The 27,188-nt window shown below is 40.3% G+C and overlaps 2 protein-coding genes across 2 annotated transcripts in view; both read right to left on the reverse strand.

The window, feature by feature from the left end:
• Positions 1-25,832, reverse strand: LOC136015219 (A-kinase anchor protein 7-like). Its single transcript, XM_065680866.1, has 2 exons — positions 25,469-25,832; positions 1-1,283 (listed from the first exon to the last, which is right to left on the reverse strand). The coding sequence occupies exons 1-2, from the start codon at positions 25,515-25,517 to the stop codon at positions 1,084-1,086; spliced, it is 249 nt and encodes an 82-aa protein (XP_065536938.1). The 5' UTR covers positions 25,518-25,832; the 3' UTR covers positions 1-1,083.
• AKAP7 (A-kinase anchoring protein 7) overlaps positions 1,277-27,188 on the reverse strand; it is an 85,908-nt gene continuing 59,996 nt past the window's right edge. The window contains 1 exon segment of the mRNA XM_065680865.1: positions 1,277-2,245. Within this exon segment, the coding sequence (XP_065536937.1) occupies positions 2,043-2,245 (203 nt within the window). The 3' untranslated portion in view covers positions 1,277-2,042.

Here is a 27,188-nt window from a genome sequence, read left to right on the forward strand (position 1 = left end):
TAGGGTGCAAAAGAAAAATACTTTATTGTGAACATAGCATGTATGAGACATTTCTGAATATACTGTTATGTATGAGAAAAAAGCGCTCTGATGCATGAGATAAATGACCAGCGCTTGAGACCAACGAAGTATATGCACACAGCTGTTCTAACAGCACAATTCTGATACCAATCACAACACGTATTTTATAGCTTTTATGATCAGAGGCAATTTTAAACAATGTTTATAAAAAATGTAAATATTGGACCTACTCCTGCACTGTTGTACATCCAAAGCTTCAGTGAATCTTGCAGGTGTGTGGAGGGAGCAATGAGAGCAAACTGACACCCCACCTCGGGCAGCAGAAGGTAGAGATGGAGGAAACATCAGAAACAAAATACAAACCCACTGTTCTACAAAAGTAAAAAGGCAAGTATTATCCCAAGGAATATTATTATTTTCACGAGAAATCTTAATTGCAGCATCCTGACTCCATTAAAGCCAATGAGAGTCTGCCATTGAGATTAGTGGAGCCTGAATTTCATTCAGAAATTTAAAACATTCTTGTATTAGTGTAAACATCAGCAGAAACATGTCAGCATTTATACATGTATTCAAGTGCTGTTTAAAAAAAACCCCGAAAACCAGACAATGCTAACCCAAAATGCCAGTACATATCCAAAAGGCAGATAATTAAAAGTTTCTTTTCAAATACACATTTAAAAGTATTTAAAAGCATCCATTTTTTAATATTTGTATATCATTGCTAGGGAAGGGATCTATGAGAAAAATCTGAATTATTTGCAGTGATAAAGGAAGGGCACAGTGTTTGCTCAGATTTATTAGAAACCAGTATTTTTCCACTTTGGAGTCATGACATATACCTGCACATTCAAGCATGTTTCAAAGGAGTGCTGAGGAGTGACTGCACTCCATCATTATGAGACACAGTCCTTCTGTGCAAGTATTCCAGCATGATCCCATATGACCCATTTGCACCCATTCATATTTTCTGTATAAAAGAAACAGAAAGGAAAGTTCCTTGAAGAAATATTTTCTGTCTTTAAACAACCTGATGACATTTCACATCATGGCAATTTCCAATCATGCATTTGGAGATCCAGAGTCAATACAACTTTTCCATTTACTGTTAGACTTGTGCCTGTCTTCAAACAGTTCTTTGCTAATTTTCGCGCGGATCTCAGGACTGGATAACAGCTCCTTTATCTGATTCAGTCTGGATAACAGGGCCTGCGTTTCTCTACGTAAAGCTTCCTTTACTAAGTCTGCTTCATGGCTCTTTCCTAGAGGAAAAGAACAATATAATATGTTTTATAACAACTGATGTCTTTTAGAATCATTAATGTATGGAGAAAAAGAGATCATATCCGGCTTGGACAGTAGTAAATGCTCAGCCTTTTTGCACATATTTTTTTTATAAAAAGGAACTTTGTCAAAAAATATAATTTACATCAACAAATAATACCAAAAAGTAAAGAACAGTACAGTGTCACATTTAAGAGAAACTCCTGTCATATTACATACTGTGTAATAGTATCTGCGATGAATATCTGTAGTGGTAATTTTTAGCTTGGGGTTGACTGCTGTTGACTAGGAAACAGCACGTGCTCTCACATGGAGTAAGCAGCCCTGCGGCAGTGCCAAACCCTCAGGCAGAGGGCATAGCTTCCACTTATGGCCAGGCCTCTTCCACAGCCATTCATGACAATCCAAAAGGCAAACGAAAAGGTTCAGTTTCTCTTCAGAAGCAAGGAAGGGACTCTTGGTATCATGAACAAGTGAAGACTGGAGCAGCCTGCTTCACCATTCCTGTCTTTTTTCCTGCGCCCATCCCTCCCAGAATTCAACAGATTTTCAGCAGCGCAAGCACTTGTTACACCAGCAGACTGTGTCCTTCAACTCAGAACAAACTTTTGATAAGAGACTCACAAAGCAGAGCGCCTGTCACCCAGCACCACTTAGAAAATTTCAGCAGGGAGCTAGGACATGTTTTTGTGGTTATTCTTGGTGGGATATTTGCTCCCAGGCTTTTTGCACAGTGCTCACTTGCTGTTATCATTGTCGCTCTCATTCTTACTGCCGCTTGCTGCTTCTTCAGTTTTCACAGGGCTTCCATCAGTCTGTCTGGTTTTGTTTTGAGTTTCTTCTAAATACTGCTGTACAGCCTTCAGCACTGCGTTCTCCACCAGCCTTTTGCTGAGGCTCACCAGCTCTGCATCGTCTGGCTCTGCTGCATGCTTTTCACCTATGTGTCACAACAGACAAGAGAAGGAACTCATTGCCACGGAAAGATAGGAGCTGTAATTGTATCAGGAGCCTCTGTCTGAGCTGGATTTTAAGTTATTAACTGCCTCCTCTTGATTGTAAAAAGTAATTCCCCCCTCCTCAAGCTCTGAATCAGAAGTGTTTCATGAAAATGTGTACAGTATATCACAAAAACTATTTCACTGCTCATCTTTATTGTAACCTTCAATAAAAGCCACTGGCTAACACTATGAGCACCCACTCAGCTTATAAGCGTGCAAATTTAAATTCTTCTGGCCAGTAATCACCTGTGCAAAGATGAAGAACACAGCACATGATAAATTCACGTTTTTGCAGCATTCTTAAATTTAGCTGCCCTTGTTTTGTGATTTTGCTTAATAAATCTAAAATCTATTTATTCATTGATTGTAATGAAATAGTTTCTCCTACGAAAAATCACTAAATTACTCTATGCACAGGATAGAAACGTTCTTGGAAAAACCATATACTCCCTCCTTGCCTCCCTTCTGTCTTCTAACATAAAGCTCTGACGTTGAAGGAATGCAAACTCCAGCAGTCTATTCTTAGATATCTGCCAATAAAAGAAGCTGGCATTTCCCTGCTTCGTTACGAGTTCACATGAATAAATATATACAACAAAATAACTGTATACATAGAAAGGACTCTCATACACCATTACATGTATTTTGAAATAGTACTTTTCCATGGTACTTTTCCCAATTAAATATATAGCCTGCTGCAGCATCCTCTTTTTATGAAGAATGAAATCCTCTGAATGAAGAATGCAAATTTTCACTGGCCATGTAATTTGCCACTACGCAATTTTTTGTGTTAGGTATAGAACTGTTTCCCTCCATCTATATTTAAAGGTCATACTTTTAATGTCCTTTTCTGAAGTTAGCATTCTGCAACCAGTAATAAGAGGCTGCTTAGTCATACACATCTGGTGAAAGAGATACTATTGTATGCTCTCAGCACAAAGCTTTGTACTGTTCAATTATCTAAATTTGTTCTTTTTCATACAAGTAAATTTATTCAAGTTTGCCAGCACATATAGATTATAATTATAAAGCACTTTTATTAGTCTTCCTAGTGGCTTGCACAACCCGGGAGTGATTTCACTGATAAAACATAATTCATATGGGGATTTGCTGGGGAGAGGGAGAGGTACACAAAACTCTCGACTTTCAGAGGCAGCACTTTTATGAGCTGCTAATATAAGCACCTCACTCTGGAACAGCAAGACAGACCAAACTCTTCCAGTTTTGTGCCTCCACAGCACCATTACTGTGGGGAAGGAAAACTACACCCTCCAGCTCAGAGGTCATCAGGCTAGACCTTGACAAAACATTTCATTGGATTTTGGAAAAAAAAATTGGAAAAATACTCTAAAAAAATATTTTAAAAGGCAGCTATGGGAACAGTTTTGGTTAAAACAAAAACCAAAACAAAACCAAACAAACCAAAAAAACCCAACCCAAACAAACCCCCTCCAAAAAACCCCACAAATCCCCCACTCCAACCAACCAAAACCATTAAAACAGGTTTAGTATTTCCAAAACCAAACATTTTAGGTTAATATGACAGTCTGGCAGAGGCACTGTTCTCAAACCCACTCAGACAGCTACATACTCCATGTTGTCTGGCCCACTGCTTACAATGTTCCTTTGCTACCTGTAAATCCTGGGTTTAAGTCTATCCTTTAGTTTATTTAGAGAAGAGACTTAATTCAGGCTCTTATCTCTCAGGAGATGTCAGATATATATGAGCAGCACCTCCTCCCAGCTTCTATGAATTGATCTCACATGTTCCTTTCAGTGCAACCCTTTGATTCCAGATTTCCTTCGCTTTTATTAAAGATGCCTGAAGAAATGTTTTCGTGGTTTCTAGCTGGAGAGCCTCTCATTTTTCAGAACTGCTAATAAATCACAGAAATTGTTACTCACAAACCTCTAACAATCTGTCCATGTAACTCTAAACAAAATCAATCGGAAATACGGTGCTCTGCCACTCTAACACTTGACCCTACAGTATTTAATATGCAGATCACGACTAATCAGTTACAGAGGCCTCCAGATACCATAAAACAGTAATGATTATATTTACTCAGAATGTAATTTTACTTGTAGCACATTATGTGTTATTCTTACAGTCTAAAAAAGGACAGAACTCTTATAAACATTTTCTGCAAGATAGTTCTCATTTACATACATATGTATAAAATCCATGTATCTACCTTTGCATTCAAAACTTCAAAGTAAGCAGGTAGCTCACTGTGCAAGTAATTTCTCAAGCATGAAAGAAAAGTCAGACTACTTAAAATAAGCCTTTGAAAAGTACAGCTTATATAGCTACTGAAGAATGTTTGGAGTTTTTTTATTTTTAGCATTTTGAGATATTCATGGCTCACCAGCAGTCTGGAGTTGAGCCTGTAGCACCTCCTAAGCGAGCTCTACACTCCCACTGGGAAGACATACATGTGGTCTGACTGATAGGTGAATGAGAATGAGTGCACATCCCTGTACAAAGAGTGCCCTTGGATTTATTCGTCCAGCCACCTTGGTGGACTGGCACATGGGGCTACATGATTCACTCATGCTCTGTTTATATTCTCAGACTCCTGAAATAGCATTGGCGTGAGTGTCTGTGCAATGCTGAGGCTCATTGGCAAGGTAGTTGCATACTGTTGTATCATTCCTATTCTCAGCTGCTGACAGAAAGAAATAGGTCACATAATAATAACAGGTATTGATCCTCTATATTCACTTGAATATTTAACACACATATATGTCCTGCTCGTATCTCTCTCTCCATGCTGCATCTACTGTTTGCCTGCTTCTTAGATATATATGACTTTTTTGCAGCATGTAAATGCTTCTTTGTGTGGACTGTCTTACATTATTAGAATTATCAGAACACCAATGACAAAAGTCACTGTAGATATGAATGGTTTAGATTTAAAAGGGAGGTCTGAAAAGTAAAAACTGCTTTGTTTTTAAGTTCTGTTCTGAAAAGGGAACAGATATACCACGTGCCTCTCAGTACGTGCTATGCCACTACTTTACTTCTTTGTCCATGAATATAGAACTTCCACTGCATTCTCCTGTATGTGGTTCAGAAAAAAAACAAACAAAAAATAGCTTTCATTTTGTTTATCCCAGAATTCTCTTCCGGAGTTTTCAAAAGACGAAAACAAATCCATAATCTGTGAATGTACCTCAGTGCATCCACACTAAGCAGTGCTTTTTACTACTGAAACTGAAGCATACCTATTGTCCTGAAATGACCACCAGTTTTTACAAAAAGGGAAGTATCACCTACACAGAATTGTTCAAAAGGGGTTTTATGATCCTACAGCATGCTGCTAGCAGGTATGGACATGAACCACATCTGCATACGAATCCAAGCTGGATTCAAAGTCACTGCTGTATCTCTCTACTGGACTAGGTTTATTCTCCAACTCTACATCCCCTTAAGCCTTTCAAGACTGTAAAGGGGATTTTGAAATACTGCATTGGAACACATCAGATTTTGTGGTCCTGGTACAGCATTTTCACAGTGACATGGACACAGCCTGTTTTAGAGTCCATGTGGATATCTCAGATTTGGAGGGAGATGGGACAGTTACTTGGATCCCTCTCCCATTTATTAGAACATAATTTTTTTTTTGTGAGAGGTTTAATTGAAGAAACCAACAGTGGATCCCTTTTACAGGAAAAGCCAGTTTTACAACCTTTTACCACCTACACTCCAAGACAGTGTTCTGCAATCCTTGCCTCAACACACTGGCTTTTGTTTTTCCTTTCAACAAACTTTCATCACAACAAAATAATGCCAACACTGGACAAATTATAAAGAAGACCCTTGGTATTCTGAACAGATGACTGAGACCAGATGGGAAGTCCATGCTCTGGCAGCAGAGGTCACAGTGTGTAGCCCGGGTAGGGCTGTGGTTTAACAGACATGCCTCTGTCTACCTTTTGGTTAATCAGTTTTCTAACACTGTTTCTACAAACTCTAGAAACAAAAAAACCCATGAGGGACTCAGGCAATCTTTCAAAACCTAAATGTTAAAAACATTCTTTGTGAATGCTGGAAACGTTAAATTTTCTACTTACACTGTGCCTGTTACTGACAGCAAGAGGATAAGCCAAGTTGCTGTTGCATATATGCAAAGCTTTCACCACAAGACTCCTTCTCTATGGTGACTCCTCAGTGGCTCCAACTCATAATAATCCCTTACTGTAAGATAATTGATTATTAACACCTCTGTGCGAAAGCTTTGCTGGTGTGCAGTAGAAGGAAGAAGACAACTACTCTAAGCCATTGACGGATTAAGAAACCTTCAGCAGATTACTATCAATTATTTCTGCATATGGCAGCGTTGGAGAAAACAAAGGAAGGTAAACAAAACAAATGCCAGATAGACTTCAGCATGTGAATTCATACAGTTTGTGATGTCAACGGCTGTGCCTTTATCATAGTTTACTATCTCCCTGTTAGCATCAGAAGACCTAGGAATGAAGTAATTTATACTCACAACACTTAGGGAGACGTAGAGCATTGCAAGGCTGCCATGCTTGGCTGCAGCCTCTGGAAACATCTAGTTTTTGCTACACTACTGTGTCTGCAGAATCTGATTCAAACTTAAATTAAATCTCATTGACTTCCATGGGAATCAGATAAGCTTCCCACATCTATATACTGAAGTGTCCCATGCATCAAACCAATGTGTTGAAGATTTTATTTACTTAGGACTTTTGGATAAATTTGGTAGGCCATATATATTGACAGAACTGTAGCATTAGAGAAACACCATCCCCCTTTGCCCTGCAGAGACAGTGAGTCAACAGTCAGTAACAAACTAAATAACAAGCTATAAAGAGGCACCAGACCATTGCTTCTCACCCTTGCAACAGCCTGTGAATGAGCCAGCACATTCAAGATCATGGTTTTGAAGTAATGAACACAAACAAGGACATGTGCCCATATCTAATCAACACAATAAGCATAGACAGGAAAGTCACAATTCTGAACACTTCCTTGTTAATTAGGAAGGACTTGCATGAAATGTCTCGAGTGGTCACTTAAGGAATTGGCACAAATAAGGACCTGAGAGGAAGGGTGAAAACATAATTTCATTATGACATGATGGTGGTGACATTTGTGTTGCTGGATGTTCCCACCTGATGTTAAGCAACGTGTTTAGTTTAGCTCTCCTCTTGGAAATCTAACTTCTTTAGTTTTACATATGTTGCTCTGTGAATACAGGACTGCCTAACAAGGCTATACACGCAATACTGTCCTTCATGCTCAACACATGAGTTTCTAGTCTGCTGGAAAGATTTTTTACTTTGATACAGACCACCATGGAACAAACCCAACAAAACTGGGAATATCAAGTAAAGAGGAAATGGAGGGTGTTGCAGCTATTCAGGGAAAATGGTGCGTTTTCCAGTTTCAGTGGTGACAGCAAAAATACCTACAGCTCCCTTTGAGCTGGAGGCTTGGCAAACACGCCAAAAGTTTGTTTTGTTTCAGACAAAACCCTTTGAAGCTCAGTAATATAAAATTTCTGACTATCTCTAACTGAAAGTGGAGAAACAGGATGTGCTCTGCTAAACCTACTCTTCCTTCTGTGAGCACTGGAGGATATGATGCCACAGGCATGAACATTCAAAACAAACATGCAAAAAAGGTAACTAAGACTCTACTTCTGGCATACCTCAAGCTCTGTTAAATATCTTGGTTTTATTTTCTATTAAGAGACACTTGCTGACAAAGAAATTTCCTGCCTCCTTCAATGATGCAGTTTAATGCTTAAACTTAATCAATTTATATGAAGTCTAGTGTAACAGGAAACAAAGATAATGTAACAGCTGAAGGAAAGAAGATGGCTTAAAAAGCTATGAGTTGTACTCTATTTTCTCATCAATACGCAAGTAGAGAAAAAAGCCCAAATGACAGAAGAAATTTTACATAACCAGAGGAACATCCACTGTGCACGCTGATACTGGGAGAACCAAAACACCCTGTCAGATTACAATAGCAAATATCCAGGCAGAATTATTCACATACACCCCCTTCACCATCCACAGTGCTGCCTGCTGCTAGCAGCAGGAAACAATGAACAGGAGCTGTCTGGGATGGCAGGGCTTAGTAGGAAGAGCAGAAGAGTCCCTACTCCTCCAAGACAAAGCCTCCCGCTGTTTACGGAGGCTGAGAGAAAGACCAGGCTTCCTGGCATTTGTGAGAAGCTGAACTGTGGAATAGGACAGACCCACCATCTTCAGTGGCCCTCCAGAAATATACTGAGAATGTAATGCATTATGGGAGACGGTGCAGGTTGCTTCCTCATCAATCTTGGTCACCAGTGACCACAGACCTAGATGTTCTTGAAGGCAGAAAGTTCCCTTGCTAGGTTACTAAGTTGAGAGGGAGGTCTAGGGCCCAAAAATTCAGCAGCTAACTAAAACAGGATGTACAAAGAATTTAATTACCAAAGTTCAAATGTGTTGCCAAATCCCCAAAGTCCCTGCTCATGGACCAGTCAGCTGCAAAAATCTAATGTTTACTTGCAAACATGATGAGGGAAGTCATTTAATAACCATTCACCTCTCATTAGTTTATCATAGAATAGTTAGGGTTGGAAAGGACCTCAAGATCATCTAGTTCCAACCCCCCTGCCATGGGCAGGGACACCTCACACTAAACCATCCCACACAAGGCTTCATCCAACCTGGCCTTGAACACTGCCAGGGATGGAGCACTCACAACCTCCCTGGGCAACCGATTCCAGTGCCTCACCACCCCCACAGTAAAGAATTTCTTCCTTACATCCAATCTAAACTTCCCCTGTTTAAGTTTTAACCCGTTACCCCTTGTCCTATCTCTACAGTCCCTAATGAAGAGTCCCTCCCCAGCATCCCTATAGGCCCCCTTCAGATATGGGAAGGCTGCTATGAGGTCTCCACGCAACCTTCTCTTCTCCAGGCTGAACAGCCCCAGCTTTCTTAGTCTGTCTTCACAAGGGTGGTGCTCCAGTCCCCTGCTCATCCTCATGGCCCTCCTCTGGACTTGTTCCAACAGTTCCATGTCCTTTTTATGTTGAGGACACCAGAACTGCACACAATACTCCAGGTGAGGTCTCACAAGAGCAGAGTAGAGGGGCAGGATCACCTCCTTCAACCTGCTGGTCACGCTCCTTTTGATGCAGCCCAGGATACGGTTGGCTTTCTGGGCTCTGAGCGCACACTGAAGCTGGCTCATGTTCAGTTTTTCATTGACCAGCACCCCCAAGTCCTTCTCCGCAGGGCTGCTCTGAATCTCTTCTCTGCCCAACCTGTAGCTGTGCCTGGGATTGCTCCGACCCAGGTGCAGGACCTTGCATTTGTCATGGTTAAACTTCATGAGGTTGGTATCAGCCCACCTTACAAGCGTGTCAAGGTCCCTCTGGATGGCATCCCCTCCCTCCAGCGTATCAACCAGACCACACAGCTTGGTGTCATCGACAAACTTGCTGAGGGCGCACTCAATCCCACTGTCCATATCAGCGACAAAGATGTTAAACAAGACCGGTCCCAACACCGATCCCTGAGGGACACCACTCGTTATCGGTCTCCAGCTGGACATTAAGCCATTGACCACAACTCTGTGTGCGGCCGTCCAGTCAGTTCTTTATCCACCGAGTGGTCCATCAATCAAATTGATGTCTCTCCAATTTAGAGACAAGGATGTCTCTAAAGGCTCTACCCCTGTCCATCAGTTCCGTAGCCCCATCATAAAAGGCCACCAAATTGGTCAGGCAGGATTTCCCCTTAGTGAAGCCATGCTGGCTGTCACCAACCACCTCACTGTTTTTCATGTGCCTTAGCATGTTTTGGATGAGACTTCTTCATGCTTTTGTCAAGTTATCTAAAAAAGAAACCTTTTTTGGACTAAGACAGATATTAAACAAGTATTAATAAGTGAATCTTAACAAGCTGATCCTGTGTTGCTTTTTGTGAGCTTAGAAAAAGATTCCATACAAACTCATGCTAGCAAATAGTCTCTCACACAGTATGTGGCTTTCCTCAAGGAAAACAATTTTTAATATATTTGTAAAATGTGGAGATAAAAGCCAAATTTTAATCAACATGCATTTTCATTTATTTATTTCAATTGTAGCAACATGAGTTGTGAAAGGCAGCTGCATACTGCTTGAACTGCAAAAGGAGGATGAAATCTTGTCCAAAAAGGATTAAGATGAAAGCATAATTGCAATTCAACAGGATGTCCAACAGTGTTGCACACATCCATAAAATACTGTAATACGATGCAATTTTTAATGGAAAATGTCATTTGCAAGGTGTTTTTAATGTAACTGTAATCATACTTATTTAGACCCTAAATCTAATGGAAGGTCCGCATCACCTCTTTTAGTAGGAGCCTCTTGCATAGGTTTGAACTGGTAGTGTAACTATATTCTAAGGCTGTCAAAACAGTTGGGTCTAATCCCTTTTTCTCGAGGTCTTGCATGAAGGAACTGCACCCACTTCACCAGTTTCTTGGGCAAAACAGGAGGCTATGTAGTTTTGAATGTAAGAGTAGTACTGTTGCTGTCTTTCATTTAATGGATCAAGCCTACAGAATCTGACTAAATTTGTTAATAGTTTTGGGAACACTCTTAAGTCAATTTGAATGTCATAAAAAATCATTAAGTAATAGCAACACTTCTTCCCTAAGAGTAATTTCCTACAGCTCTTACACTGTACTTTAGCAAGAGTAACTCCCTTCTCTCTCTTCTCCCATATTTCTACTTCCTCAGACTCAGTGAGTCAAAGCCTATTCTAGCAGAACTTCAATGAAACCAATCCAGAAAAATACAACTGCTATGCCAAAACCTGAACTAATCCTCACAACTTTTACCAACTTACACTCTGTACCATAACGGACTGCTCATTACCATGCCTTAAAACTGATTATTCTCTTTCCATTCCTTTTTTCACTCAAGAATTTTATCTATTCCTACATAGTATATGCAATCCCATCCCTTCCTCTTCAGCTTCCTAATAATTCTAATTCTGTTCCATTAATATCAATGGAGAATTGCTTATTTATGCCAGCTGGTCTTTTGGTCCTTCAGTTCTATCAGGCTTAACAGTTCTAAAATGTAGTTTCATCTTTGTTTCTTTCTCCCCTCTTACTTTAATATTTTTCTGTCTTTCTTCAACTCACATTAAAATAATAAAGGTTGACTATTCATGCCAAAACCAATTTTTACATTTCTCTTCACCACATTCAGAACCAACTTTGAAATCAAAAGCAGGTATTTCTTCTTGCTCCTGCTAAACAGCAGTGCATTTGATTCTATAGTTCCCTTTGCCTTTACGTTTTCCACACAGAAAAGTTCTCCCACTTCTATGTTGGGATATAGGAGCTAAGAAAAGTTCATTAAGAATGAGGAGAAGGAAAGAGATGGGTATTCAGTCGCTAGAACTCACCTCAGTCACAGGTTCTACTTTGCAGAACTACAAGAATAAACTTTATGTTTGTGCTGGAAAATCTTCTCACATTCTATTAATGACGTGTATGTGAAAAGTCAAAGGGGCTGAGAGCAGAAAGGAAGAAAAGAAGATCTTTTGATTGCATTAGGCTATAATGGATGGCATTAGGCTATAATGGATTTTTCAGGCAGCAAAAAATGTTACTCATTTGCTCATTCTCCTCAGCCACAGTAAGTGCGGCACAAAACATGCTTGATACCAAATATGTTTTTGTTCAATCCTTGTGCTTTGTGCTAAAGTGGAAAATTGGATAAAATGCCTTTTAAAAAATTACTGCTACGATGTGAAACAGAGTGAATAACACAATAATAGACCATGGCATAAGACATTTCTCATTTTAGCAAAAGGATACAAGTCCTCTAGCAAGAGCAAGTGAATTATCCGTGCCTGAGGATTTTAACTCACAGGAAACTCAGCAAGTGCCCAGACGAAATTCACCTGAGACTGGCAGACATTCAAGTGGATTAAATCATCAGCAGAAAAGATAAAGTCAATAGTGGATTTGGGGATTGGATCCAGAGGAGATACATAAGAATGAGTAAATTTTCTCTATACCAACTTAGGACAGCAGTTCCTGAGGTTCATGAGAGTTACAGGCAGGGTGAAGGGCCTGACAAAAGTTCAGCTGCCTATGCTAACATCCAGATTGCAACTGTAAAAGCACTGACTATTGTAAAAGTTTGGCAGTGCCAAATCTATCACTGGTACGGTGTACTTGTAGCTACTTAAGGCCCAAGGACTTAGTCTGTAATCAAATCTTTTATCAATTGAAGGTATGTGAGTTTTAAACATTTGTGACACCCCATCCATTTTCCTTTCGTTAATGAAGAATCATTTCCTAGCCCTTTGTCCATGCTAGCTTTTACAGCACAAACAACCCTATATTCCAAATCCCCCTAAATCCCAGTCTCTTCTGCCAATTCACTCACATATTAGGAAGGGCAAAAAATATTATGCATGAAACATTACTAAACGAGTGATAATCAGCTGCTGACCAAGGTGCCAGTATGCCTCAGTACAATACACTTCAAGATAACGTATTTTCCACTCTGTGTATAATTCCACAAATAATAACAGATCAGTGTCATCTAAAGGACAACCCCTCGCTGGAGCAAGGACCTTTGTTTGCCTTGTTTTCTCTGTCTGCATTAATCTGAAAATCTTGGTCACAATATTGCAAAATGTAGAGACTCTTCAGTCCAGCATCTGTCGCTGACAGGAAGCTTTCCCTGAAATATATACAAAATGTTCTCTCTTGTACTCATTTCACATGATGCAACTGAAGTAATCCCATGCTATCTTAAGAGTTGCTTAATCACGTTAACCAGTCCCCCCTCCTGCTTTCTGGCTCTGCAGCTTTTTTTTCTGTTTTAACAGCAAAACTAGCTGGTTCCTATTCTCAGAGCACGTGGGTTCCCAAAGATGTAGCTCCGCAGCTCCCCAGGCATTTTCTGCAAGTGCAGCCTTGGCTCCTGCCTCTCATTTGGAGCATTATCTTCTTTTGAAAATGTAACCCTTCCTCCCAGCTTCTTCCTCCTCTGCTCCAGGATTGTGCCTCCTGAGCTTCTAGGACAATAGTTACACTGATCTTTCCAGGGCAGTTTTTGCTAGCACTGCACACATGTCAATTCTGCTAAAACGTTGTAGGTTTGGTGGCACGTGATTTTGCTGGAAAAAGAGCCGGGGTTTGGCTTTGCTTTTTAACTTCAAGAGATGAACCTTCCCATAGATGAAACCTGTTTTCCTCCCATTGCCCCTTATCTGTTTTTCAGAGAGGACTCAGTACAGCCTCCTGATCATTCCAGGTCAGTATAGAAATGTCAAATTTGATAATCTGATTATTCGTTTCTAGAGACCTTTAATGAAATAAAATAACTTATTTTGTCTTTCTTAATTATATGGTAACTTTCAGAGAGGCTGTGCAGACTAGTTTTATTTTTATACATATTTTATTGTAAAATTTTAATGGTTTCTCGAATAAAGGTTAAAACCTGCCTGCCTACTTCCAGGAATACCATTCTCCATTAGAAAATAAAGCACTCCATTAGGTAGCATTAAGCACCACAAACAAGAGAGTGTAAAAGAAAAACACCCACATTTAAAACATCAGGTTAGGAAGAAGTAGACAACTGCCACATTTTGGTTGTATAACACTTTCCCACTCCCAAGTGTGGCTGTTCTATTTCTGTAACAGTTATTTTTTCCATATGTTACAACTTCTACATTGTGACTGGCTCCACTGTAAACTCACAGGGATTAGGTTACAGTAGGACCTGACATATAGCAATACAACAGGTTGAAGCAAACAAGTATCTAAATTGGGGTAGTGGTTCATATATAGTAACAGAGAACGCTCTTTCATGTTTAGCATGTCACACTTCTTTTTTAGATGTTATATGGATTTGCTCACACATCACTTTCAAGCAGAGAAGGAAAATTCAGCTTGGGTTCTATGTTAAAATTAGTCAAACCTCCTGTACTCACAGTAACATCTCTGATACCCAGTGTTTTGTTCAGAGGTACCTGGCTACATTTACACAAGTGAGCTCTGCAGTGCCAGTACTTGTTCTTTGGTTATGAGGTCAATTAACACAGAGCAGCTCAGGTCCATCCTACCCAGCTCTGCGAGCCTCTGAAATGGTGTGGCTGCACACAAACTGCCTGCTGGGAAAGGACTTGGGTTGGTCCTAACTCCTGCTCAGGAGCTGCTGCAGAGTGCCCTTTTGCCAGGGTCAGAACTATGCCTGGGTCATGGCATGGGCAAGACAGTCCCAGTGCCCAGGCACATCCCCAGACACCCCATTGTGCAGCACACGGGAGTATGGGACATGTAGAGTGGTCTGCAGAGCTGGGGTGTGTCTGTAGGTGGCAAAGCCGAGAATACATTGAGCCAAATTCTGCATTCACGAAACAGTTACTTCTGTGGATTTATACGGGCAGAGGTTTTGACTCATAACTTCAAAGCAGCCCTGCACAATGAAAACTGAAATATGAACTAAGAACAGTTTCAGAGAGTAATGCAGTAGTAGCTAAAGTAATATGTCTGCCAGAGGACAGGATCTGGCTCGCGACTCCAGCAAAGCTGTGGGAACAACACAACCCCCATTTCCACTTCCATTACAATGAAATCCTACTGCTGTAGTGCTGATTTGCTCTCCAGAAGTAAGGAAATGGAACAGTAAAATTCATAACTAAATATTTAAACTTTGTGCTGCTTTCTACTTTTCAGGGCAGGTCTTACAGCACCTCAGAATACCATGCTGCTCCTGTTTGGTGAGTAACAAGTGGTACAATTTGGATAAGAGAGTTGAGAGGCACTGTGTCAGAGTATACATAAAACTCAGTAAAATGAGAAAGGAGCATATAATAATGAACATGACAAAAGATACTAAGGGGATTTCTGGACTTCCGTGGTACAAAATAAGGTATTCGGATGTTGTTCACTGGGAGTATAGGGCAGCTTTTCATATTACCTGATAGCAACAACCTGTAATTTACCCTTTGTAAATCAACAGAAAGATAATGTTGTAGCGCCTTTGCCTCATTCAGTAGTATGCTTGGGTAAAGAAGAGTTCCTTTGAGAACCCAGTCTTCCCTATGTTGTGGCAATGGCATCACTAACTGCTTAAAAGACAGAATCTCATATGTAGGTGTATACGGGGTAAATAAAAACAATTTCCATCAATGAGCAATAATGTTTATCTTGTGTATTTATAAGAGTATGAGAAATCTAATACACTTCCTCTTGAGTGGAGCATCTCCATACAGGACAGTCAGTGAAGTTACTCTCTTCAGTTCACCCATGTTTTCTTTGTCTTTTGCTCTTTATTCTCTCTTTCAAACCCAAAAGGATATGGGATAGCAGCAGACTCACTGCTTAAGCAAACTAGTGTAAATGCAGAAAATTTAAAAGTGATCTTATTTTCCTTCCAGGCTCACCCTTGCTTTAAGAAATCATGCTGGAAGTCTCCTGCAAGAGCCATGGGAGCAAGCTACCAGCCTGATTTGTAATGCCCAGGGCTGCAAGAACAGCATTTTACTCAGGCTCCTTCCCTTGTTATGCACATACATACAGAGAGGATTCCAGATGGAGTTGGCAATTTGTTGGCTTGCTATCTGAACCAATCTCTCTGATATTATTTATAGAAGGTCTGTTTTCAAATGGGCTAGCTGATATTCTCATCCATTTCACTGCAGCCCTTGACTCCAGGGACTGCCAGTGACTGTCACAGCCATGACACTTGGCAGGCCAGGTCCTTGGTTGGTATAAATCAGCACTGTTCTTGCTCACTGCTGCTAAGAATTTCACTTGACATTTTCACTACTGCTTGATGCATGCCCCAGATAATCTGCCTCACGTTCATGGGTTTACTTGTCTGTTTAGCAAAACCCTTAAATGCTTATTCTTGAATAATAACTTGCTTCTAATTAAATATTTCAACTGAAGTGTCCCTTTAGAGAGCTTCCAAGCACTGAAGTGCTAAATGGTATATTATAATTGAAATTATTGGTTTTAGTCAGTATAACCATTATTAAAATTTCCAGTTCAGTTACTGTATGTTGGATAGTTTTCTGAGATTACATCACTAACAGAAAAGTATAATTTCTTTTATACAGAAATAAATTTGTAGCCAAAAGCAACATGTATTCTTATTTACATTACATTGCAAACTGACAGACAATAGTTAACTATCATTATTTCCCCTTTATAAAAAAATGAGAAGTTATTGTCCATTATAGTTTATTTAAAAAGAGTTACTAATTTCTGTTCAAGTTTTTGTTCTAACTTTATGCTGGAGATGCACAAAACAAAACTGATGGCACCACAAAAATGTGGTCCAACAAGAAAGAGTATTCAGCATTCTCTGGTCTGTGCTACTGTTCAGTTTTTTGAAACAAGAAGCAGCACAATTTGGAATATTTAATGTAATTTTCAGCTGTAATCTGCTACTGCAGCTGGTGGCCCACAGAAATGCCCAGGGATATTTGAAAGCTATTACAGCAGAACTCACTCATATTCTAAATCACTGTAAATCTTCCTTTTCCCTGGACTGCCATACGGAGTGTTTTGGATATATTATTGGGCCTCCCCCCCCTAAAAAGGCAAGGAAATAACCTGTGGTGGATGGAATTTAAACCAGTATCTGTATTACCTATGAAATACAGGGCTCAGTTCTGTATCTAACTTAAGCTTCTTGTCTCCCCAAACATTTGCCAATCCATTTAATTGAAGAAGCATCAGTGAACTCAGTAAAGAAATCAAGAAAATACTACTGGACAGTACAGCATGGAATCTGCTTTTTTATTCATGTGGTTCTTTGAATGAAATACCTTCCAGAAGCAATTAATAAAATGTCTGGCTAATGTCATGGTTAAACATCTCCACATAAGCAAGTTTCAGTGTACTGCTTCTCCACGTGGACTGCCTGACCTCAGCAGTTCTAAAGTGTACTAAAAGGTTACTTGGTCATAAATTTTAAAATAGTCAGCAAAAGCAAGAAAACAAACGAAGGAAATAAGTCCTTGTATCAATGTGCAGTAAAATAAATATTTAAGGAAGGTACCTCTCTTTGATAGTGCATTATTTTTTCTTTCCTTTACACTGCTATACATGTAATAGCAGCAATACTGCATGCTACTGATCATCATCTCTTACTATGTTTTATTTCCACCCAGAAAGAATTGCATACCCATAGTATAACTAATAGTGCCTTTTCCACAGCCCCTTCAACCAGCAGCCTCTGTTCATCTGACAAGTGTGCTGACTAGTTCCAGCAGTGGTGACCTTTGCATGGACTCACTGAGATCACAGGCTCAGTTCTCATAATCTTCAAAGAAGCCTTCACCTGTAAACAGAACTATTTCAATGCTAACTCTTATCTTTGCTCAGTGAAAAAAATCCCATAACAAAGTTATCCATTGCAGTACTAACATGACTAAACAATGAAGAATCTGCTCTGGTATAATTAAATAGATTATTTAGCCTAAAAATCCACAAATGGCTCATACAATGCCCTTCACAGAAGAAATGAGGTGTAAGCCTGCACTACTTGTTTAATTTTTTTCTGTGGCTCTTAACATCCCCAAACTGGCATTAATTATAACTTCTTTGCCAATAGATCAATTTCTGGTATTCTCAGAGAATTATGGTTTTGCAGATCAGAAGAGGATGGGGAAGCATACAAATATGAAGATAACCTTCTTGTGAAATAATATAAGCATGATAAATGGTGCAGGACCTTGGAAGCCAGCCAACCAACGAGAAGTACAGCACTTTATCCTGTGGGGCAGAAGCCACATGAGGCAATACAACTGAGAGGGATGGCAAAAAGGAGATACATAGTCCATATACCTCTCAGAGATTCATCCTTTCAACTGTTCTTGCTGCAGTTCACGAAAGTGTTGGACTACAATCAGGCAGATTCTCCCTGTTCTCTCCATCTGACCAAGTGTAGGTACAGAGGCATCATTTCACTGTCCTGAGAATGCTGAACTTAGCGGGAAGGCTGGCCTACCTGGTGTCTACATGATTTAGTGTTTGATCCACAAGTATCAGTGTATCAATCTGCACAAAACAGAGCTTGTTACTTTAGACATAGTAAAATCCCTTTCACTGCACCAAGGGAGTAGTGAAGTCTTACATTATCTCAATATAAATATTACTAATACAGTCTGTTAAGAAAGACACCATAATCAACCTATTCTGGTCAGTGTCCCTTCCCTTGCCTAACTAATCCTTCTCACATGCAAGGAAAGCTTCAGCTCCTTGTCACCCCAGCATCCTCTGAGGCAGCAAGAAGCCAGCATCACCACGTGCACATGTTCACAAGGTACTGAGGCTGCTCAGCACTCTCCAAGACTGACCCTGTGCATTTCTGAAGCAACAGATACTCTTTACTAGATCCAGTCATACAGTGGAAGAAGTTATTGTGGCTACGTGATGGTTACCATCATGTGTCCTTGTATGATCAGATTACTTCTTCCTAGAACTCACTGTGAAAGATGGCAGGTTGTAACAACACACCACAAACCACAGGCAGGGTTACCAAAAGCGTGGCCAGTTTCCATCTTGGTATCAAGGAAGGCACATAGTGGGTAAAGAGGAATGTGATCATAGTGAAGGTGAAAGCAAAACACAAGAGTTATCTTACGCCCCCTCTGCCAGTCAATTTAAGCAGATACAAAATATATATATAATTCTCTCTCTCCCAATGTGTCTGGGACGTAATACAGTTGCAGAGGTACTGACAGTAAAATAATAGTGGCATATGAATAGACAATGGTACACTTGACCTCAATATGGAAGATACATGCAATTTCAACAACATAGGAGGAATCTTCTGCAAAACATTTTATCACCCTATAGCCAAAGAGATCCTTATTTTTTCCACCTACTTCAAGCGATGTTCTGGCAAATACACTCACCGTAACATGGACATTTAGCTATTTACTGTTGAATACTTCAGATAACGGACAGTCTAGATAAATCTGACAGGGACAAAGTGCCCCAAAAAACATCCAGGAGGGAAGTTTTAAGATGGTCTGAGCCATCATCACAGATATTTTCTGTAGCCAGTTCCCAGTGGTACCAAGGGAACACAGAAAACAACCGAGATACTGCACTAACAGCAGGCTGCCCTGAGGGACCTGGGCAGTTCTCATCTTGCTACAAAGTCACAAATCACTGGGGGCTGGTTCTTTGCTGATACATTTCTTGAAAGGTGATCATTAGTTAATTGAAGTTCCAACATGGAGTCAATCTGAGCAACCGCATCTCCATTTCAAAGTTTCTCACTGGGGTCTTCTGAACATTTTTATTACTTTCAAATTTTTTCATCTCTTAGCATGATCAAGAAGTGTTGGTACCCGTCCCATCATGAAACTCATCATAGTCACCTATACCAACGAGCTAGTCCTGGTCTTCTGCTTGCTACAGCTGAAATGAAATCTTTTCCTAACTTTCCATGGGTAATTCTTCAAGTCATTTAATATGAACAGGTTTGGTTAAGGGCTTTGCTCAAGTTTCTCAGTGTTCAGTAGTTATGGATCACTGTGGTCCAAAGTACTCACACATGCCTTCATCTCAGACATAACTGCAAGTTATAAAGATTAGACTTTTAACCGAATTTACAATTTTCATTGTTTCAGAACAGTTACAAATTAGCCTGGATATTTTTCTGATTATGAACCAAAGAACTCCCTGTCTTTTCTTATGTTTTCCAAACCAACAAGCCCCACCACAAACCCAAAAATATGGAGGCAATTTAATTTCAAGGAGAATTGCCTAAGGATGAACCTAACATAATTTTAAAACTTCCCCAATTTCACAGTCATTATTACTTTTATTCTCTTAAAGATTACTATATTCTTTTTTTGAGGCCACAAATAGGCATCCACTGCTGAAGTCTCTTTAAAAATCTCTTTCCTCCTCTTCCTCCACCTCTGCCTATATATCTTGTGTATATGAACGTATGTGTAGGAGTGAAGAAACAACATCACATACGGAGATTGGCAAGACACAACAGAGTATAAGCACTGAAGAACGGAGTGTATTTAGGACTCACCAAGCTTATCTGACGAGTGTGTTTTCACGTTCTGGGAAGAAGGGAAAATGATAATGTCTTTCTTTATATTGCCACAGCAGGTATCACTCTGATCAACTAAGAGTTAAAAGCTCACAAGGAAAAGGACATACAACCTGCAGGACAGGGAGCTACCAGTATTGGAAACTAGTTCGACAGCCTGGCAAATGTACAAGAGCTGTTCAAAAACAGGGATTGACTTACTATTTGTGTAGGGAAACCTGTCCTTTCTCTCCTGACAAGGCCAGAGAATGCATCTTTTGTACTATAACCACATAAATGCAAAATAATTCATAACTTACAATGAACTGCAAATTTGACCAAGCCATTGATTTGCAAATGTAACTTTCAGGACATTCAAAATCAGAATAAGAACTAAATAAAATAACTGCATGTCATTCACTGAACTTTCTTTTATCCGCAGCAACCAAGCCCTAGTTTAATGCAGTTGGGCAATTTTTGGTCAGGCCCAAAAAAGTAAGATCTGGCCTGAATGTCACTGGCCTGAGTGTGTGCTGGAGCTCTCCCGGTTCCTGTGCACAGGGAGCATAGCCCCAGGCTCTGTGTTCTTTTACTTATTTCCACAACTATTTGCATGTGTTATATTCAATACGGTGCACCATAAGCAACAGCGTATAATAGCTATCAAACAAATTAAGTGCTTAATCTCATTAAATCAAAACATGTAAAAGCGCTCACGTTATTATTCTCTGCCCTCTCAAGTTGTGAATCTCATCCTTCAGAATGCAGATAAGTTTCACATTCTATTTTGATGTGACCAGACTTATTTCATGTCAATAACTGCCTGACATGGGAATTCTGTATGTATCTGATATTCAACTGCCTTTTTTAACAATTTCTGGCCAGTATAACAACGACTAATCACCGGTTTCCTATTAGGTAGCAAACGGGCTAACACGTGCAGCTAAAATGAAGTGTAACAATGTTTATTTTGTAAAATGCTTTCTTTTATGCCACATTAAAAAGTGTCATCCTATGAAGATAAAATAAACAACTTTAGACCAAGCTTTCAATGGTCATCAGCAAGCTTTCAATGATGTAATTTCAAAAAGCAGCTAAAGATCATTTGAGATCATTTCCAAAATGAAAAAGTACTTATTTAGCATTAACACAAGCAAATCAATACCAGCTTTACCTCCAGGGTTATCATACAGGGAATTGCTTCATGAAGAATTAATTGTTTGACTATACACTAGCCCTTTCCTGGAATATACACTCTTTCAAAAGCTCCTCCTTATTCATAGCAAGCCAAATTTTGAAACCCTCACCAACATCATTGGAATTTAACATTTTTGAATGAGAAGAAATACAGTTGGGATTTTTTATGGTGTTGTTTGGTTGTATTTTTTAAAAAATGCAACCAACCAAACAAAACCCCAGATGTTTATCTTAGGACTTTTAATTCTGAAAAAAAAAAAAAAAAGGAAAATCTTCATAACTTTAATAAAATTTCAAAATTCATGTAATTTCAAAAACTATTATTTCCATTCACAAGCATAACTTCAATCAAATTTATAGGAACCTGAGGGATCTCTTGCACAAGATCAGGTTAATAATATTGATATGGCTTTATCTAATGTACCTAAAATCAAAGAAAAAATCATTAAGCCACTGGTTATTTAAGAAGAGTTGTCTGGTAAAAGACTCTGCACAGGATGCATAGATGAATAGACATAAAGGCAACATCTGGAGATGCTGAATCAGGTGTCTGCATCACTGTAGAGAGGTTACATGACTGTTCACTGAGACAACTGAAAGAACAGGGTGTGAAGGTCCTAAATGTCTACATTGTAACAACTTCACTTGTGCCTCTGTTCCATGAACAGTAGCGAGGACAGATTCTTGCTTCCTTCCCTTCTTTGCAGAATACCCTAGCTCTTTGCTCCCCAGAGTACATTCTGAGAATTGATTTCTGTCAAATGTGGTGGAAAAACTCTTTATTTAGATAGTACTCAGTAAACATTCTATTTGTTGGCATGGTTAATAAGATTCTTCACCAAAAATGTATTTAAGCATTGCCAGATGTTAGGAGAGATACTAGAAGTTTACATAGATTCGAGAGGTGACTGGAAAAATTCTTGGAAGAAAAAATTATTAAAGACTTCTAATTATCAAGGATGCCACCGCACTTCACAAAGTCGAGAAGCCTTGAACTGCTGCAGCACCTGGGCTGAGAAAACGCTTTCTTATGCCTGCCCTTTCATAATGGTTTTATAAAGCACCCTGTGCCTATGATGCCAAAGAGAGGGATCTTAAACCTGGTCCAGAACCATTCTCTTATGGTCTTACCATAACCATAACTTGTCTAAATGTTTTCCAAGGTTATATCTGTATCTGAAGAGAACAAAGAGGGATGTGAAATACGTACTGTGTGTGGATACAAGATGTAAGCGTGTGGCTGTTCAAACTTAGTAACACAACTTAGCTTCCATTTGTCAGTACTTTGATGCATTTCAGTCATAGGCATCTCTTAATTTCTAAATTTCTTTCTTTTTTTCCTATTTTTTCTTTAAACAATGAAGGTTAGGTAATAAGTTGAGGCTGAATTCATTCCAGACTTCATGTAAAATAGATCTAAATTCAAATTTTAATAAGCACACCATGAAAGCAGTGAGCTTTAACTTCATTCAACACAAATACATACTATGTAACAGTACCAGATAGTATAATCCACTACACCTTTTGAAACTATGCTATACATGAAATGGAAACATTTTCTTACTGAGTAAGCAATGAAATCTCAGCAATTCAATACCTGGTATTTGTCAGCTGTGTTTAATTTGAAGAACCTCAAATGAAACAAAACTTATAGGAAGACCATAATGAAGTTCGGACTTTTTCATCTTCACAGTCACCCAAGCAAGTCAGGTTGCCTGGCAAGGTGTTGTTTGCTGCAAATGCTTGCCCTTATTTAATGTACTTTTTGTTTCTCATATACAATAATCACATGATCGTGATTTGCACCTGCATATTTGCTAACCAGGATAATTTAGTGGTGATAAAAAGCCCAGGTTAATTTCCCAACACAATTAGTTTAAAGGCCATCACGATAACATGACAGGAAGATAAAAATGGATGTGAAAGTCATTCCCTTCCTCCTGTTCTGTGTGCCCAGCTTCAGTCTGCCTGTCTGACTGGGGCACAGCCACGCTGGATACACAGCAGCATTTCCTCCCACTGCCCAGAGGGAGAACCAGGTGAGGCAGAAGAGACGGAGGGGGGCCATGGGACTAGCTGAAAGGAGAGCCCTTTCTTTTCTCTCATTTTACTCCAGACTAGGCTGGACTGCCAGAAAAGCCAATCATATCCACAGTGCTCGTCACATACTTCCTCCATGCGTCTTTAAGGTGTCTCAGTCTAGCTTACTCCCCGAGGAATGCTGGTAAAACAGCACCACACCTACTTTTTCTCATCTCAGACACCGCTCTCTTACCTCATCCATAGCCAAACCTTGCTTCAGATTCCCATTGCCCTTCAACTATCCTTTTGTCCCTTCCTCCACTCTCAGGGGTTTGTGCCACACCTTTCAGTTGCTACATGCCAAAAACCCACCTCTTTCAAAAGCCTTTGTGACTTTGCATGCAGTGACATCTCCTGAATGATTTTTTCGACTACAAGCAGTTCTAGGTCATGCTACGCTAAACATTACATTCAGCGTATATTCCATGCACTCACAGGAGCTCATATGAAGAAAGCTGGTGCATGACAGGTAATGCCAGAAAAGTTGAATAGCAATGCAGTGAGGGGACAGAGAGAAGCAGGATGCAGAAGACTTTATTGCTTTTTTGTATTCTGTGTCAACAGAGCAAGCTTCAAAATAACTGGTATTTGTTGTCTTCACCTGTTCTGTACATTAGAACTGAGATGCACTTCCTACTTGCTTTTCTATAGTGGCTATGTGATTAAAAAGTTCTGAAATGTAAAAAATTCCTAGCCATTTTCCCCATGCAAAACTTGCAACATTTACCCTCATACCATGACCTGTGAAGGAGAGAGATTTTAAAACAGCCAACTCATTTTCTTGAGGCTCTCTTCTAGGTTTCTTGCACTACTGGTGTACACGTTTACTTCTTAAACTCTCATTTTATTTATGCCTAGGCAGATTTTCCTGAGTATCAAGAGTGAAATATAAACCAGATCAGAAAACTGGATTTTCTAGCCTACAGCTAATGAATTACATGAATTTAGTTAAAAACTCATTTCAGACACAATGTGACAGAAATTTGGCTGTATCTTCTAGAAGAAAGGTTGAAAATATTTCACTGAGCAAAAAGTCAACAGTAAATATTTTATTGTGTAACCAAACTTAGGACAAACATAATTTTCAGCACATAATTTAACAGAAACAACATTTCAGCTAAATTAGCTAGCTTGATTCAGTGCACCAAAGGATAAGGCATCAGAACTGCTTCCTTTAATTCAACTTGTATTTACTCAACTAAAAGCAAAACCAAAGATACATACTTGCTAGTTACTCCAGGCACTACCAGATGAATACACAGAGATAAAGTGTAACTATTACCTCACTCATCTGAATCTGCACATCCAACCAACACCCAAACGGAAAATGTACTGATGGTTTCCTTCACTATCCCTCAACATTGCCACCAACAAAATATCCATTCTATCTGTTGCTAATGACCATTAACATCAGCATGTGCACCCCAGCATCAAACCGTTCTTTTACTCTGAACTGCACTTGTGAAAATCGCACTTGCATTTCGCCCTTTTTCACCTCTTACTCTACATCACACTTACCAAAAAAGGAAGATTAAAATGCTCACTTTGGCTACATTTGCACAGAGGAATGGGCTGCCAAGAATGCTCAGAAACAAAATCAGACATGATGACTTATCTCTATTACAGAGAAACCTTAATCTGCTTAGTGGAAATGCTGCCCGATTTGTCTCCACCTATCCCCACCCTTTCCCTAAAAAGCAGGCGGTTAATTTTCCAAGAGGAAACCCCAAACCCCAGGAACGCCGCCCGCTCCTCTCCCCGCAGCTCTCCCCTCCCCGCGGCGGCAGCTGCCCGCAGCCGCTGCTGCCCACTTACTGATTTTTTCCTCCCCTCTGGAGAAAGGGAAGCAGCAGAGCTGGCCCATGGCATTTACTGCTTTCTTCTCCCTCGTCCCCTCTGCGTGCACCACAAGCTAGAGCTGCAGATCAGGCTGTATGTAGTCCGTGCAAAAACTGCTTGTTCTGCTCGAGGAGAAGCGGGGGACCCGGAGCGAGCGGTAGGGCCGGCCCCGCCCCGCTCCGCCCCTCGGCTCCGCTCCGCTTCGGCACCGGTACTGGCAGCCCCAGCCCCAGCCCCGGTGGGAGACCGGGCACCCACTCACACCCCGCGCCCTCCTTGCCACGCACTGTCTCTTAATAGACAGCTGCCCGGTCTTCCCTTGCTCGCCCTTTTGCTACAGGAAGGATGGGCACTCAAAAAAATCGGCACCCTGTGGCCACAGTAAATAAGGCACCGGCCCGTTAAAAGCGACAGTGTGGCCGGGTGCCGCCTGACACCACAGTTCCCCGCCCCTCCCCAAAAGCGTGCTGAGAAAGGAGGTAAAATATGGTTAAGTATATATTAAGCATATATATTAAGTATTTATATTTAATAAAGGGGCTCTCCTTTCCCCCAGAAACAAAACTGAGATTGTAAGACTATAAGCAAGGAAAAAGCTGATGGAAGAAAGATGGGGAGAGCCTTTTTAGCAGGGGCTGTTGTGATAGGACAAAGGGTATGATTTTAAACTAAAAGAGGGGAGATTCAGACTGGATGTGAGGAAGAAATTCTTTACAATGAGGGTGGTGAAACACTGGAACAGGCTGCCCAGAGAGGTGGGGCATGTGCCATCCCATTCAAGGCCAGTCTGGATATGGTTCTGGACAACCTGAACTAGGTAATGTCGCTGTGCACTGCAGGGGGTTTGGACTGAATGACCTTTGAAGGTCCCTTCCAACCCAACTATTCTATGATCCTATGGATCGTCAGGAGGAGCAGCAGCCCTAGCAGGAGATGCTGAGAAACAAACTGGGATTATTGCTCCTGGATCAGTGGGGATTCCATACCCACTACAGAAGAGACAGAGCTGGTCACCTTCAACCCTGGTCACCAGCCTTCCCTCCCAGCAGGGTGTGTGTTACAGGTATGGGGGGTGAAGGTAACCTGGGGGTGTAATGAACTTTGGCTTCTCTCAGGTAATAAAAAACTAATGGAATGCAACATCAGTAAGGAGTAAATTCGTGATTAAAGAGGAAAAATAATCAGGGAGTCCCAACATTACTCAACACCATCATTAATTACTCAAAAGTAAATAAGTAATAAAACACCTAAGAATGGAAGCTTGGTACACACAGCCAGACAGGACAACAAACGAGCACAGCCCAAATGGCTTGGCCAACGGGTCTATTCATTCAAAGTATGTAAATAAAGGCAAATGTAAACACATGCATTTTGTTTAAGTATTCTTGCATTCACCAGAACCAAAACCATGGGCTTCCTACCTATTGTGTTCTGGTTCACTGAATTTCTAAAGGAATTAGACAAACACTACTGGGGTGTTCGCAGGCTGTTGGCTGTAGAAACATCCTTGCAGGGCAAGCCAATTGTGAACATCCCAGCCTTTGCTGCAAATAGCTGTCATCACCAACTGTTCTGTTAAACAACAAAGAAAGCACATGAGGTGTGTTGCTGAGAAGTAGCTCTCTGGTGTCCTGTGAACTCCTATGGAAGACTGACCCATAGTAAGCCATTGAGAACAGCCGCTGGCTGCCCCTGT

This window comes from Lathamus discolor, chromosome 5 (assembly GCF_037157495.1).
Source record: "Lathamus discolor isolate bLatDis1 chromosome 5, bLatDis1.hap1, whole genome shotgun sequence".
Lineage (NCBI taxonomy): Eukaryota > Metazoa > Chordata > Aves > Psittaciformes > Psittacidae > Lathamus > Lathamus discolor.